We start from the raw sequence: 14,507 nt of genomic DNA on the forward strand, positions 1-14,507 counted from the left end.
CGACGACCCGCCAGCAACATCTGCGACTTCTGGTAGTTCAGCGAATGACCTGGAAGGTCTCTTTGGCTCTTCTGCACTTCCTCAAAATGCTCAGCAGTCCTCTATTATCAACGTTCAACAACCTATTCCATCGTCTTCCGCGAATGGAGGGACGAACCATCTCGCCAACCTTTTCAGCAGCACGCCTTCACCGACACCATCACCAGGCGGATCGCATGCACAAGTCGGCTCGATCAGCTTGCCGTGGTCACCAAGCCCTCAGCAGCAAGCTCAAATGCAGAACCCAACATCCTCATCTCAACCGTCTCATGCTGCGCCTGCCCAACCATCTCAGCAACAGGGTACTTTCTGGAGTATGCAAACAGGTTCAGGAATCAAGCCAACGATACCGGCCGCCTCAGGTGTTTCGAACAATAGTGCATTTAGTGCACAAATGCAGACGATGGCTCCTTCTCCGGCTCCACGTGGACAGCAGCAGCCAGCTACAAATGCGACCTCGAATGGTTCTACGACTACAGCACAAGGGAAAGACCCGTTCGCTGATTTGGCTGGACTGTTCTAACATGCCTGGCATTCTTTGTTGGGACAGTCGAACTTTGGATGATAATTATTTACTGCTTGTTATTTGTCATTTTGTGTAACAATGTGTTGTTGTTGTTTTGCGCACGAGTTGTCAAGGTAAAGAAGCGAACGTCTGTTGCATTTTCTATAAGTATTACAAGTTTGTTGTTCAATTGAGGAAAATCAATTGAGTAAACTTTTTCGGCATTGAGCGGTGCTAAGTTTGACTCGAGTTATATCCAACCTCTATCTCATTTCTCTTCTACGAGCCCTTGTATACGCCAGCAAACCTCACGTAGTCAGCGGCACTCAGGAGGCATCCAGAAGGTGTTGCTTGTCCACGTTCGTTTGCGCACTATTAGCCATTCAGCGTCAACGAACAGCCATTCCCAGTAAGTAAATTAAGTATCTGCTGACGTTCCCATTCATGTCCACGTCCGGCCTATCAGGAAAAATTTTAATGCCTGTGCTATTGTGCTGAATCCTCGTACTTCGCGGACAGGCTTAGATACGGCGCTTAGTTGACTCATATTTAAGACGCTCGGACCTTGAGGTGTTGTTGGGACTACTCATCGACCGGTAAACATGCTTTCGACATTCAAGGCCTCTCGAGCTCTGCTCGTTGGTGGTGCACGCCGTTCTGCTGTACGCGTTGTTCGGCGTACACCACTAGTTGCACGAACCTTGCAGACGCAATCAATCCGGCAGACGGATAGGGTACGCACATTTCGCTGTTGATGGCTTTCCCTTTCGCTTTCTTTTTTTCATGCATTTCGGCGTAACAGGATACCATCACCCGCCTCCTGTATTCCATCGGCACAAAACGCGAGGTCGAGCGGTATCTCCGTATCTTCTCGTCTTCCTCGCATCCATCGCATCCAGCCAAGTTCGCCGTTATCAAAGTCGGTGGAGCCGTGCTAGATGAGCTCGATGAACTTGCTCTCAGTCTCAGCTTTTTGTATCGCGTTGGGCTGTACCCGGTCGTTATACACGGTGCTGGACCACAGTTAAATCAAATCATCGAAGAAGCTGGTGTCATTCCGGACTACAATGACGGTATCCGTATTACGGGTGAGCCGTTCGACTTAACATACGAAACATGTTTCTAACGCATTTATTCAACTATTTTTTCCTAGATGCGAAAACGCTTCAAATCGCTCGCCGAGTTTTTCTCGAAGAGAACCTCAAGATCGTTAATGCACTCGAAAAGCTTGGCTGTCGCGCACGTCCGATTACTTCGGGAGTGTTCACCGCAGACTACCTCGACCGCGACAAGTACGGATTCGTTGGAAAGATCACTAAGGTAGATAAGCGCCCGATCGAGGCGTCAATTCGAGCGGGCGCTCTACCTATCCTGTGCAGCCTCGCCGAGTCCGAAGAGGGACAAATCCTGAATGTCAACGCAGATGTCGCAGCGGGTGAACTTGCTAAGGAGGTCGAGCCGCTTAAGATTGTGTATTTGAATGAGAAGGGCGGGTTGTTTCATGGTGTTACTGGCGAGAAGCTCGACACAATCAACCTTGATGAGGTACGCCTTCACTTTATATATATATGTTTCGCAACTAACTGCGCTCTTGGGTAGGAATACGATAACCTCATGAAGGAATCCTGGGTCAAGTACGGTACCAAGCTCAAGCTACGGGAGATCAAGGATCTCCTCGACCACCTACCACGCTCGTCTTCCGTTGCCATCATCTCAGCCCCCATGCTGCAGAAGGAGCTCTTCACAGACAGTGGAGCAGGTACACTCATTCGTCGTGGATACAAGCTCTTTAAGCACAATTCCGTTGATGCCGTTGGAGCTGACCGGCTACGGCAGGTTATCCATGACCGTGACGCTGATGTAGTTTCTGGAGAACAGTCGGTCTCGGGTATACTGAACGATCTCAAAAAGACGCCATTCACGGTGTATGGTGACGAGGCCTTTGATGTCGTGGCCATCGTCTCGCACCCCGAAGGCGAAGTTCCTGTTCTGACGAAATTGTACGCTTCACGCAACGGTATCCTTAACAGTGTCATCGACAATGTCTTCGCTTCGATCAAGCGTGACCATCGTCGACTATTCTGGACTGCGCAGACGACGAACGTATCTGCTGCAGATGAGCCTGCACACTCCATTTCTCGTCCTGGACCTGAGTGGCATTTCGAGCGTGCAGACGGAAGCTTCACACGTGCAGGACGTAGTCTGTTCTGGTACGGAATTCAGAGTATTGAGGATGTCGAAAAGAATGTGAAGGATCTCGAGGCGAAGGGTCGGGTTGCGCGTTCGTATCTTCCTGTGGGACCATCTGCTCCTCCACATCGTGCCGCCGCTTCCGGACCGAACGGAGCTCGCTCGTACTCAACGATGCGTCGATTGCCTGGATCGTCGCGCGGTTACGCTACCGCAGCTATTCCTGCCGCATCTACTGAGCCAAAACGTCTTGCACTTATCGGTGCTCGCGGATACACCGGCCGAAGTCTCACAGGCCTTCTGTCAAACCATCCTCACCTCAACCTTACACATGTATCCTCGCGGCAGCTTGCAGGCACGGTTCTTGATTCATACACAAAGGAAAGCGTGATATACTCCAACCTTTCTGCGGACGACGTGCAAAAGATGGAAGCAGACGGTGCGGTTGACGCATGGGTAATGGCTCTCCCAAATGGAGCCGCGAAGCCGTTCGTTGAGGCTATCGACAACGGGGCGCAAAAACGAGTTAATGGGAAGCAGAGTGTGATTGTCGACTTGAGCGCAGATTATCGGTTTGAGGATGGCTGGACGTATGGGCTTCCGGGTGAGCAGTTGAATGCGCCCACTATGTAATAACTCTCAAGTACTTATAAACTTTTGTTTCTCTTACTCTTGTATAAAATCTTTTCGCGAATACAATATACTTGTTGGGTCGATAGAATTATATGGTCGAGCGCTCATTCGTACATCCACACGAATTTCCAACCCAGGATGCTATGCGACTTCCATGCAACTCCTGGTTGGTCCACTTGCTAAGGCAGGGTTAATCTCACCAGGTGTCTGGCCAACCGTCTTCGGCATCTCAGGTTACAGTGGCGCGGGGACCGTAGCGGGTGCGAACGACGCAGACGGGCGCCCGGTAACAGTCCCGAAAGTCACCCCAGAATCCCTACAAGGCGGTATACGTCCGTATTCGTTGACGGATCACATTCACGAGCGGGAGGCCGGACGTCATCTTTCTACACTTCTAGGTGCGAATACTGGAGGCATGAAAGTTGCATTCATCCCGAGCGTAGCACCATGGTTCAGTGGAATCATCAGTGTACTCAACGCACCGCTCAACAAGAAGATTGCGGCTCGAGACGTGAAGGCTTTGTATGAAGAGATGTACGCAGGCGAACGACTAATCAAGATCGGTTCAACTGTACCCTCTCTACCTAACATCGAGAACAAACAGGGTTGGACCGTCGGTGGTTTCCAGGTGCATAGTGAGGGTGATAGAGTTGTCGTTGTGGTAAGCACTTCGCCAATATAACCAAGTGCCTTTGAACTATAGCATTGCCTTGCAGGGTGGACTTGATAATTTACTAAAAGGCGCTGCGACTCAATGCCTCCAAGTGAGATTTGAGCTCCTTTTTATAACCAATGATTCGAATATACTGACTTCTCTGCCAGAATCTGAACCTCGCCCTTGGGTATGACGAATACGCAGGTATACCGATCGATGAGAGCTCCATTTAGAGTTCGTTCGACTTTTGTATACATAAACAATACCTATACAGGCGCAGATTTTTGAATTCTTGTCAGGTCGTAGACAGGTGTACATTTATTACAATTAAAAATCAATGTGTTGAGGCAGCACGCACATTTATGCAAATAACCGTAAACATGGTTAAACAAATGCGAGGCTGACACTTCACGTCTGGAATACAAACGTCTCTTTTCAATTTCATACCACTGCGACTAGTGCGGCAATGGCAGGGACGACAAAGGCCTCGACCACTTTCAAGCGTCACGGCATTCTCTTGGGCTCCTCAAGTCGGCAATTTGATTCGCGAAGCAAGCAAGACACAGGCGCAAACTCGAGAGGCACCTTTGGTTCACAGAATACCCATAATAGCACTCGGCCTGGCAACACACATAACGTACAAGGCACAGCCGGTGCTGTTCCCGACAGACAGGATGCTGGAAAGCGTGAGTTTTCGCTTCTTATTGCTGCGCTTGCAGGCGTCATTAATGAAAGCCTTCCTTCCTAGTCACGGTTCTCTCTCCGGTTCCGAGTATTACTCCACAAGTTTCCCCAAGGCTTCGCCGCAAAGGCTGCCCTGAGAAGGAGAATATCAAAGTTGACGGCCCACCCCTCCGACAGACGATTAGTCGTTCAGCCTCCTGCAACGCTCTACTCCGGAAGCCTGTATTCAATGCCAACTCTGATGCTAGCTCAGTCAGGATCAAAACGCCTCATTCGCTTCCGCGCTCCGAGAGCTCTCGACCGTCCAAGCTTCCAAGGTCTCCAAACTCGCGGCTGCATCTCCAAGCCCTTACATCAAGCCATGAACGGGCGATGAAGAGGAGTCAGACGACGTTTTCTTTTGACACCAAAGTAAAAGGCAAGGATAATGTGACTACCGTTGAGCAACAAGATCTATCTGGGAAGCATCTACAGGATAATACAACTGTTAAGGCTCGAAGCACAAGTACTCAAGGGGACAACTCAGATGATCCTGCAGAACCAACTGCTTACTCTGCCTGCGTTCCAACTAGCGACTTGCGTGAAGATGCCTGTGGCTCATCTAAGACGCCAATAACTCCTTCTGTTCCTCGGTCTGCTTCAATTCCACGTACAGTATCTAGCTTCTCTCGATCGAAGTCGCTTAAGCCTACTCAACTACCAGGCATCTCTGATTCGACTGAAAGGACAACTTCTGTGCCAAAATCTCCTCATCTCAAGACGCACTCGGCTCGTCAACAAAGTACTGTCCTCAAGATGCCAGTCTCCCCATCACCTCTCGGAAATGTGCTTTACTCGTCTGCTGATGAAGAAATGAAGAAAATGGACTGGGACACTCCTGAGGCGCTTGATGACGAAGCTAGATTCGAGCTGGCAGATCTCGGAGCAGTATTTCAGCAAGTGAGGGCCGAACTCAAGCAGGCTTCGCCGACATCTTCGACGAATGCAGAAGAATTCGGAGATGCAAGCTTGGAGGAATTGTCCACGGTAGCTGTTTCTGGTACTGCGGCCGATTTGTGTGAAGCAGCGCCCCTTGACGAGATGAAGATCTATCAGGAAATGTACTCCGGCAATGAAGCCGATATTGATGAGAAGCCTAAGGCGCACAAGGAGCCAGAAAGTGATTCGGAAGACCCAGGTCATGCTAAAAGCAGACCTGCTCAAGGAACGTTAGGCCTTCCATCTGAGAGCTCTGGCTGTTCATCCTGTTTTGCTGAGTCCATCCACAGCGATGCTGTGAAGTCTTCTGCAGCGGTCGCCGATTCTAATGAGTCAATTGATGCCAATTCCGAGGTCGTATCTACGCCGAAGTCGTCTGTCTCCAAGTCTCCGCCACCTAACGTGCCATCTGCCCCGCCTTCCACTCCAATCCGTTCATCCCCAAGTCCTTCTGTGCCACAGCAACCGTCAGCCCTCTTCCCGCGTATCTTCACCGAGCTCGCTTCATCTTATGCTCAATTCGGCTTTAGCAGCAACACCAACCTGGGTTTCGGGTTTGGTTCCGCTACCAGGGCCGCCAAAGCGGGAACGGGCACAAATGACCAAACGGTACGTACGCAGCGCGAGCTTGCAAGACTTCGAGCGGGAACAGGCTCGGTTCTGACTCGTGCACGTCTCTTCGGGCAGACGATTTGGTCACCTTCGCGTGCTCAACGAAACGATGATTCTGAGGTGACGTCTATACCAGCAGGCCAGGAAAATTCGGGCACCGGTCATCCAGGCGAAGCCTCAGGATCCGAAGTCGTCACCCCACCCTCTTCTCCCTTACGCAGTACCACAGATAGTTCTCCGCCGTCTGATACCTCAAGCACCGCCACGCCTATCAAATGCAATAACGGCAAACGTACTCTTGGGTGTGCGGACGCGTTGCATGCTGTTGCAATGGCACAGCAACTTTGGAAGACGAAGAACTTTCTGCTGGAGTGACTGCATGAATTAATACGTATAACTTTGGCCTTTTCTCTCCTTATTCTGCATATTAGTGCCTCGAAGATTGGTTCCATTATAGATTCTTAGTCGATACATTACACCACATCTTATTTGCTTGTAGACTCGATTCCGTGTAATAGTGAATGTTTTATTATTGATCTTGCCTAATCGAACAAAGTGGCCAATGAGAATAATTTTCAAAAATTGGGTTGCACTCGACGGATATTCCGAAATCACGATTTTGAATAACAAAGCGACAGAAGTAGTTATTGAAAGACATAGCGATCTACACATCAAAGCCATTCCGCATGTATACAAGCCTCCGAAATTCAAACATACAAAGTAGAGCCATGAAATTCCCGCTTTCGAGGTTTCCTTATTAACCAAATAAGCTTGCTCATTCGTAGAACACGAGAGCGCGTAGCTCGATGGACTCGCGAAGCGGTGCATCTGGTGGAGTCGAGGGATCTACGAATGCAGTGTGCGGGGTAAGGACTGCGACGCTCCCATCGTCAACGGAGTCGAAGCTATACAACAAAGTAGTCAACACCGCATTCACCTAACTCGGTTCTAAAATATAAAACTAGTCACCATTTAATCAATACGGCCTCCTCCGGTGTCATTCCTCTGACATACTTCCACTTGTGATTAGGGTTATACTGTACTCCGAAAGTCTCACCATCGCGGTCCGGGTATTTCAATGTCGAAGGGACCAAGTCTTTCTTCGTGTCAATGCTCCTGAAGTCGCAAAGCGTGAGTGGGAAGTCGAGTGCAACATGATGTATGGGTCTCCAGAGATTAATTATCTGGAAGCGGCGTTCGAGGAGAGCCGGTGCGTCAGATGCAGGGAGGTGGCGATGAACACGCGCAATGGAAGATGCGCGAGTTTGGTCGACATGCACGGCTGAGACGGGCTGACGCTTGTTTGGACTATCGTCTACCTCTCCTGGGCGATGACGACGAATAGCTAGAAAGATAAAAATTGTGGATATATGCGCTCAATAAATCACATGATCTATAAGTCCAACTTACTGTGGTCGAAAATCACTACCCTCGTCGCACCAGTCAGCTTCTTGAGCAACTCTATGCTCTCAGGATAGTACTCCCTCTCAATCTCCTCGTCACTTCCAAAATTCTTGTACTTGGCCTCGTTCTTTGCAAAGAGGAACCCCGCAGTATCCAGGTCATATGCATGCTCTTTGTCGCGGATGTTCTCTATGTCCATTTCGTATGGCTGCATAGTGAAGTTACGACGACGTTGACCTGTAGCAGGGTCTGCGTTGATAAACTGCCATGCTTTGGAACCATCTGCGGGCGGGACGAAGTAATCGAGTTTCGTCTTGACCGTGTCTGGTTTGCTGACGTCTGGCATGGCAGCTAGCTAGTGAATTCGCTGATTAGTGTCTAGACTAGACTTGAGGTTGGCTAACTGGAGATGAGGATGAGTTTCAAACGACGGAAGCAGACTCCTTATATGCACAGCGAGCGGAGGCAGAGTAGCTTGCAGAGACATTAGAAAGGCCAGAGTGCACATGACAAAACTTAGTCAAGAGATGGACGACTTGATTCCCAAGCTCTCAGATTCTCACTCCTCTTATGGACGCGGCATCCCGGTCCGGAATAAGCAATTTACCAAGCACGTTGAGTATTGCAGTCGCTTTGCACATCTAATGACATTCTTGCGTCTTTTCGAAACATATACTAGATCATATGCATGCATGTGATGTATCGGGGTTTATGAAACTTCTTATGGAACAGCACCGTCTTTAGATTTGTATAATTTGTATTTCCAGGCCCATACACATGATGCTTGGCGGACAATATAATATACAGAGCAACAATATATGCAAACAAACGTAAATAGGACAATTATACAAAAACACGGATCGGCGAACATAACTAACTTAGTAACTATCTCATCTCATCTCATAAGTTTGACTTGTCACCTTTTTGAGCATAAGGTTGTAGCTCAACGAACGAAATGGCTGCTCCTTGCTTTTCGAAGTCTCTACGCGTCTACTTGCTCGGCCTGCTGTCTAACTTGTGCTGATCTGATCCAGACATGGCTACACGCATCTCTGTCAGTGAATCAGGCCTGTTTCAATTTCATCGGGTCTGATCCGCAACTGGACCGCAACACGCATTTACAACGAACCCGAAAGCACGTTTCAGCTGGAACTTGGTAACTTCAGGGGAACATGAGATATGCTCTACCATCCATCCTTCTCTTCCGTCGCCTTCCTCGCATGTTACAATGTTCGTCCCAAGGCTGCCGGCCAGCCTTCCTGTAAAACCTCTTCCAGGCAAGAAAGCTCCATATCCTGCTCGCTTATACCGATGCGAAGAGCTTAGCGAGCGTCTACCTGCATATATCTTCCGCAAGCGGCTGGGCGGAGGTGCTTTCGGTCAGGTCTTTCTTGCAGAATTCTTGTCTCCATCAAACCAGAAGAAGAGTTACGACAAGCGCGGAAATGTACGAAGATCGCAACTGGTTGCGGTTAAAATAGTTCCACGAGCGAGGGTCGTGAAGGAGTCTACTCGGGCGCTGGCGCTCGCAGAGGCAAATAATCTCAAATGTTTGTCTGAAACAGGTTCTCTGTTTTTCGCGCAACTACGCGAGACGTTCTGTGATACACATAATCTGTATATCGTTACTGTGAGCACTTTCTTCACCAAATTCATCATATAAACCTCGTATTCATATTGAGTATTTACTTTTCCCTTCTGCCGGGACAGGATTACTTGTGCGGTGGAACACTTCGTGACGAACTTATCCGTCATCGCACGACTGGCAGACCCATTCCGAACGATAGAATTGTTCTTATCATAGCCCAGCTTGTTGAAGCGCTGAGACAGCTCCGCAAATTGCGTATCCTCCACCGTGATATCAAGCCTGAAAACGTTCTCTTGGATGCATGCGGGAATGTTGTTCTTGCTGATTTTGGATTATCTCGCCGCTTTGAGAATGATTTGGAAGATGCAAGGGGTGACTCGGGGGAGAATGGAATGACGTGCAAATCGAAGCTGAATGTTCTCAGACTGCAATGCGAGGACACAGAGGATGGCGCGAGGGGTGCGGAGACGTCATGCTTGACAAACAAAGGCTGCGGAACACTCCCATATGCCTCACCAGAAATGCACAGAGGTGAACTGTATTCGTTCGCCACGGATATCTACTCCCTCGGAGTTGTTTTCCACGAGCTCCTTTTCGACGACCTACCTCCTTCACCACCTTCCTCCGCATCCATCACCTCAACGTCCGCTCCTACATGGTTCTTCAACGATCACCAGCGCCAGAGGAATAAAATATTGATAAATCCAATCGCTTTAGACCTCCTTGCAGCGCTTCTTCACCTCGACCCCAATAAACGCATAACCTTTCCTGCACTCCCGGCACATGCGTTTTTCGTCAAAGTACACTGGCCAACGCTAGCTGCACATGCATATATACTTCCCGTATCATATGCACCACCACGTCCTCCGTTAAACCTTTATCTTGCAGATACGATTAATGCAGGACTCTTCGTCGATCCTTTCGTCACATTGCAAGATGGACCTGATGGGGCATTTGAGGAGGCGTATAAAGCATGTGGAATGCGAGAGATGAAGGAGCGTCCCCAAGACCCAATTAGGTGGCGGAGTGGAGTTCGAAGGGGCATACTGAGTACGCTAGGAAGGGTTATGTGTACTTTGGACACTGTCGTCGGCTTGGAAGGCCGTGTAAGAAGTCGAAAGTGGATTAGCGGCTTCGAGTGCAAGAACCAGGAGACTTTCGTTTGGAACGACGTACCAATGGACTTGAATTACTCACCACCGGTTCATGAGCCAAAGGACAACGTCGAGATACGTGTCCACGTAGAGGAAGAGAAGTGCGATGTGCAAAAATCTGTTCATTTACACTGCGACTCGGTCACCGCAAATCTTGGACACTATTCCTCGCCACATATGCATGTACCTCACCCGCTACTACTGAGTCCCTCAATTAGTTCTCCAGCTCGCCCACGACTCCGCCGTATCGTAGCGCGTATCCCTGAACGTTCCTCACGTACTCCACATCCCTCACCTCGCAGTTGCCAGGCAGAGCTCTGCAGTACAGCGGCAGTTCACTCCAGCTCCGCTGTCTGCTTAGGCGGTGAGGTTCCTCATTTGAGTAGAAAGACGAAGACAAGCCGGCCTAGTCCATGGTTACCTCGTCTCACTACGAAGGCACTTCCGCTTTCATCACCAGATCCGGAGCCTGCATCATCAACCTCCTTCCTCGACCCACCTGATCCCAGCTTCCATTCGCGATATGGAATGTCGAATGCGTCCGGGGAAGGCGATATGTTGATGGAAACGCATCCTCTCCTTCAACCAGCTCCATCCTGCTCAATTGTCGGACCCCAAAGCCTCACGCTCTCTCGTGCTTCAACGAATTCAACTGAGGGTCCTATTACACCAGTGCGTGGTGACTCTGTAGGTCCCGTGCTTGCCCTGCATCTGCCGGATGACAAAATAGAATGCTCTGGAGGGGCAGACGACATTGTGATCGCAAGTGTGAAAGTGCATAGACTATCATTTAACCTGAGCAGGACGGCAGCTATGTTTGGAGATGGGGTGTAGTCAAGCAGCGATGGTTTGGCACGCTGGCGTTTGAATTATCTCAGCGAGCAGCAACGATTGTATGTTAGTGCTTTGACTCTATAGAAGTACCACATGTGTTAATCTCTCAGGATTTGTACAACCGGAATGTCTATGCTTAATCTAGCAATGAAAAATACCTTTCAATCAAAATACAGATTGCCAGAGGACCGGGGGATACTTTTGCAATTTGATTTTCGATTTTTAATTCACAAGCTTACATTTGTCATTATTAAAGGATCTCAATTACATACGAGGCCACAACTCCAGGTGATATTTGTTCTTCCGGTGAATTAATACAGTACTACATAAACATAACTAAACATTTTGCTAATACAAAGTTATTACAGCAGGACCGCATGTCGACCCTAAAATTTAGCGGTAGTCCTTGTCTTGGATGGGAACATCTTTGCCTATACGTTGTATTATCAGCAATCTAGATGACTCAGTACCATAGGATAGCAGTTTACCAGTCGCCTTCTGGAAGCCTTTCCTGATGCCGTCACTGATTTTCTCAGTCGTGGAGTGGCTCTAAACAAAGCAGCCGCAAGTCAACAACTGCAAGTTGCTGAATATGTGCATATTACATACCTGTTCATGACCAGCCCTACGCTCAGCAAAGTCGACGCCCTTGTCGAGCATGTCGCCATTGCCTCCAGTGGCGGCAGTATTCTGGGTGGTGTTCGTGTTCGAGGTATTCATGACGAAAGTTCAATGAGGTGAAGGTAGTGAATGATTGGATCTCGTCGTCCGTAACTTATACTCCAGACCGCCATTTTGCTGTCTTATATACTCTTTGGCTGTTGGAGTGTCCCCAAATTGCTAATGACGATTTATGCGACAATGACGTTGTGTGTCGCACAGTATCCACTTCACAATTCCGATCCGCGCTATTTATACCAGCATCTTAGATTATTGAGGTAATTGATTACATAACAATAATCAATTTCCTGTCCATAGCTGAGTCTAAGCTGACTGCTAACTTTGCTTCTGCTTACTAACAGAGTCGGCGTCTAAGCCAACGCCTTGAAACACAAAAGTAAGTTGCAAGTGGCTACAGCTTGGGTAAGTACGCATTCAGCGACCTTGCGGAAAGTTGTCCTCATCGTATTTACGTCTCACCGGAACGTGCGTCCTCATTCATAAGTCCAGTTGATTAGAAAAAGATTTTATTTTTTGTATTTAGTACACTCTCTAATCCATACTTAAGAAAGATCCCTTTGAACTCATATCATCATCATCATTTATTTCTCCAGGATGGGCCACTATTTCACCCTCAGCACGCCAATTTCTTTTCCATCTCTGTAACTCTTTCTCCAGGTTGCTTATTACGTCATTCGATGCAAGGTTCACTCCATAGGTTCTTCCATTCAGTGCAGGGATGCCTAGCAGATAGGAAACTTAGCTCAGAACAAAGAAATGAAAAACATTAGCTCACATACACTCGATATTTCCTTTGGATAAATAGTTTATTTTCAGGCTCGGTCTATTTACCGAATACTCACCATTTTCTATAACGACAATGTCGTTGGGCAGGAGAGTCAATAATTTGTGAGAAATCGTGCATAACTACTAACTGCCTTTAGCCCAAGCTTTGATCTTCTCGACAGTCCCTCTTACACTCGAGGGGTCTTTCCTAGCGTGAACATAAATCAAGCTTGGTAAGTAAATTCTTCAATGACCAATAATCCGTACACGAGTTTCTTATGCAGCTTCGAATCCTTAGAGTCGTGTGGTCGGTATTACTCATGTTGAGACAATAATCGTGAATAAAACTTTACTCTCTTAAACGATCTTCGCATCACTTTATATCTGATGAAATTCATGAATTTGCGTTCGCTGATATTAGGACTTGTGGGGCAAAGACGGAATTTAATGACTGTCAACAGAGCTTTATACCGTCTCTTACATGAACAGATGTCGACAAAGAATGCCCGTTTATCACCGAAAAGCAAAGCACTTGTACTGTGACTCCTGACAGTTGACAACCAACGAGTTGGGATAAGGGCACTTTCAGCACGAAACAGATTTAGCACACGATCTTATTGCAGGAGTCAACAATCCAATAAATATTTGAATATATAGTTATAGTCAACCAATTTGCAACGGATAGAAGGAAGCTTTTGATGGCCATAAGAGTCTGGTAAGATCTGTGAGCAAACCCGGTTTTGAGCTTTGTGTTCTACTAATGCAAGGTGCATAATTGAGTCGAGGGCTTATTGAATAGCATAAGGAAAATGTTGCTGAGTGAATAGATTTTGAGTTACACATTCCTATCGATGAAAGCTGAACTGTTTCTAGTAACGTCTTCAGCTATAGATGATTGGAAAATATACACACTACAGTACTAGTATTTTCATGATTGAGTAATTTATACTCATTGACTCTTACAGATTAGATACATCAAAAGCGACCTTGAAATATAGGAATATATTACCAGTCTAGGTATGCTTAGACTAGTAAGCATTGGATAGCGTTTGACATGCAGAAATCTATCATCGTTACGCTTACATCCGGCGAGAATACTGCTTTAATCTCAATTCTAATTGTACTAGGTAGCAACAAGAAAAACAAGAATGTTAAACTCAGTGCACTCTAATCCATTAGTAAAAATGACCCGTCTTCAAAATGGTGCACTTCTTTACCGTGAGTTTCCGAGATTTTCTTCCATCTCTGTAACTGTCCTTCCAAGTCATCAATAAGACTATTCGATGCTAGATCCACACCAAACATTATTCCATCGGGAGCGGGGAGGACTAGCAAGTGCAAACATTAGTTTAGAGTAAGCGTGAATAATGTAGTCTTACGCACACTCAATCCTTCCCTTACACAAATATTTTACGGTTAAACCTTGTCCATTTACTTTGTACTTGCCGTTTTCTATTACAACAATGTTAGAAATATGAGCTATTCAGTGTTTCAAGAAAGGGAGAAGGACAGACGGCTTTTTGCCCAGTCCTTGATCTTGTCAACAGCTTCTTTTGCGCCAGAGGGGTCTTTCCTGGCATGAACAAAAATCAATCTAAGTAAGAGGGTTCTTATCGTACATTGCAAAGTACACCTTACACGAGTTTCCTATGCGGCTTCGAACCCGTAGAGTCGGGCCGTCGAGGTGTATTCATGTCGATGCAATAAAATCGAATCAAATCATGAACTTCGTATCATTTTATATCTGGTGAAATCATCGACATTGCATTCATGGTCATGTAGGAC

General features: G+C 47.5%; 5 protein-coding genes across 5 annotated transcripts; 3 read left to right on the top strand and 2 right to left on the bottom strand.

Annotated features, from left to right (window-relative positions):
• Window positions 1–1,146: 1,146 nt before the first annotated feature.
• FOMMEDRAFT_130840 (bifunctional acetylglutamate kinase/N-acetyl-gamma-glutamyl-phosphate reductase) lies at window positions 1,147–4,255 on the top strand (the record flags this gene model as incomplete). The annotated part of the gene is made up of 7 exons (XM_007261623.1): window positions 1,147–1,278; window positions 1,347–1,632; window positions 1,698–2,089; window positions 2,144–3,338; window positions 3,454–4,028; window positions 4,084–4,131; window positions 4,190–4,255. 7 exons carry the CDS (start codon window positions 1,147–1,149, stop codon window positions 4,253–4,255), a joined length of 2,694 nt encoding a protein of 897 aa, XP_007261685.1.
• Window positions 4,256–4,488: 233 nt separating this feature from the next.
• FOMMEDRAFT_150277 (uncharacterized protein) lies at window positions 4,489–6,671 on the top strand (the record flags this gene model as incomplete). Its single annotated transcript, XM_007261624.1, has 2 exons — window positions 4,489–4,708; window positions 4,771–6,671. 2 exons carry the CDS (start codon window positions 4,489–4,491, stop codon window positions 6,669–6,671), a joined length of 2,121 nt encoding a protein of 706 aa, XP_007261686.1.
• A 268-nt stretch (window positions 6,672–6,939) lies between these two features.
• Window positions 6,940–8,181, bottom strand: FOMMEDRAFT_137938 (uncharacterized protein). The gene is made up of 3 exons (XM_007261625.1): window positions 7,707–8,181; window positions 7,266–7,641; window positions 6,940–7,201 (listed from the first exon to the last, which is right to left on the bottom strand). The coding sequence occupies exons 1-3, from the start codon at window positions 8,044–8,046 to the stop codon at window positions 7,072–7,074; spliced, it is 846 nt and encodes a 281-aa protein (XP_007261687.1). The 5' UTR covers window positions 8,047–8,181; the 3' UTR covers window positions 6,940–7,071.
• Window positions 8,182–8,928: 747 nt separating this feature from the next.
• Window positions 8,929–11,276, top strand: FOMMEDRAFT_150279 (kinase-like protein; the record flags this gene model as incomplete). The annotated part of the gene is made up of 2 exons (XM_007261626.1): window positions 8,929–9,330; window positions 9,411–11,276. The coding sequence occupies 2 exons, from the start codon at window positions 8,929–8,931 to the stop codon at window positions 11,274–11,276; spliced, it is 2,268 nt and encodes a 755-aa protein (XP_007261688.1).
• Window positions 11,277–11,669: 393 nt separating this feature from the next.
• Window positions 11,670–11,996, bottom strand: FOMMEDRAFT_150280 (uncharacterized protein; the record flags this gene model as incomplete). The annotated part of the gene is made up of 3 exons (XM_007261627.1): window positions 11,670–11,707; window positions 11,765–11,825; window positions 11,886–11,996. The coding sequence occupies 3 exons, from the start codon at window positions 11,994–11,996 to the stop codon at window positions 11,670–11,672; spliced, it is 210 nt and encodes a 69-aa protein (XP_007261689.1).
• Between the last annotated feature and the right edge of the window lie 2,511 nt (window positions 11,997–14,507).

The sequence above is a fragment of the Fomitiporia mediterranea genome (assembly GCF_000271605.1).
Source record: "Fomitiporia mediterranea MF3/22 unplaced genomic scaffold FOMMEscaffold_1, whole genome shotgun sequence".
NCBI classification, from domain to species: Eukaryota; Fungi; Basidiomycota; class Agaricomycetes; order Hymenochaetales; family Hymenochaetaceae; genus Fomitiporia; species Fomitiporia mediterranea.

What these genes read in the sequence shown, in the direction of transcription:
- FOMMEDRAFT_137938 (XM_007261625.1), bottom strand. Translation starts at nt 8,046, where the DNA reads ATGCCAGACGTCAGCAAACCAGACACGGTCAAGACGAAACTCGATTAC. An exon ending in GGTAGTGATTTTCGACCACA is followed by an intron (nt 7,642 to 7,706) that starts GTAAGTTGGACT and finishes TTATCTTTCTAG; the next exon opens with CTATTCGTCGTCATCGCCCA. An exon ending in GAGGCCGTATTGATTAAATG is followed by an intron (nt 7,202 to 7,265) that starts GTGACTAGTTTT and finishes TTTGTTGTATAG; the next exon opens with CTTCGACTCCGTTGACGATG.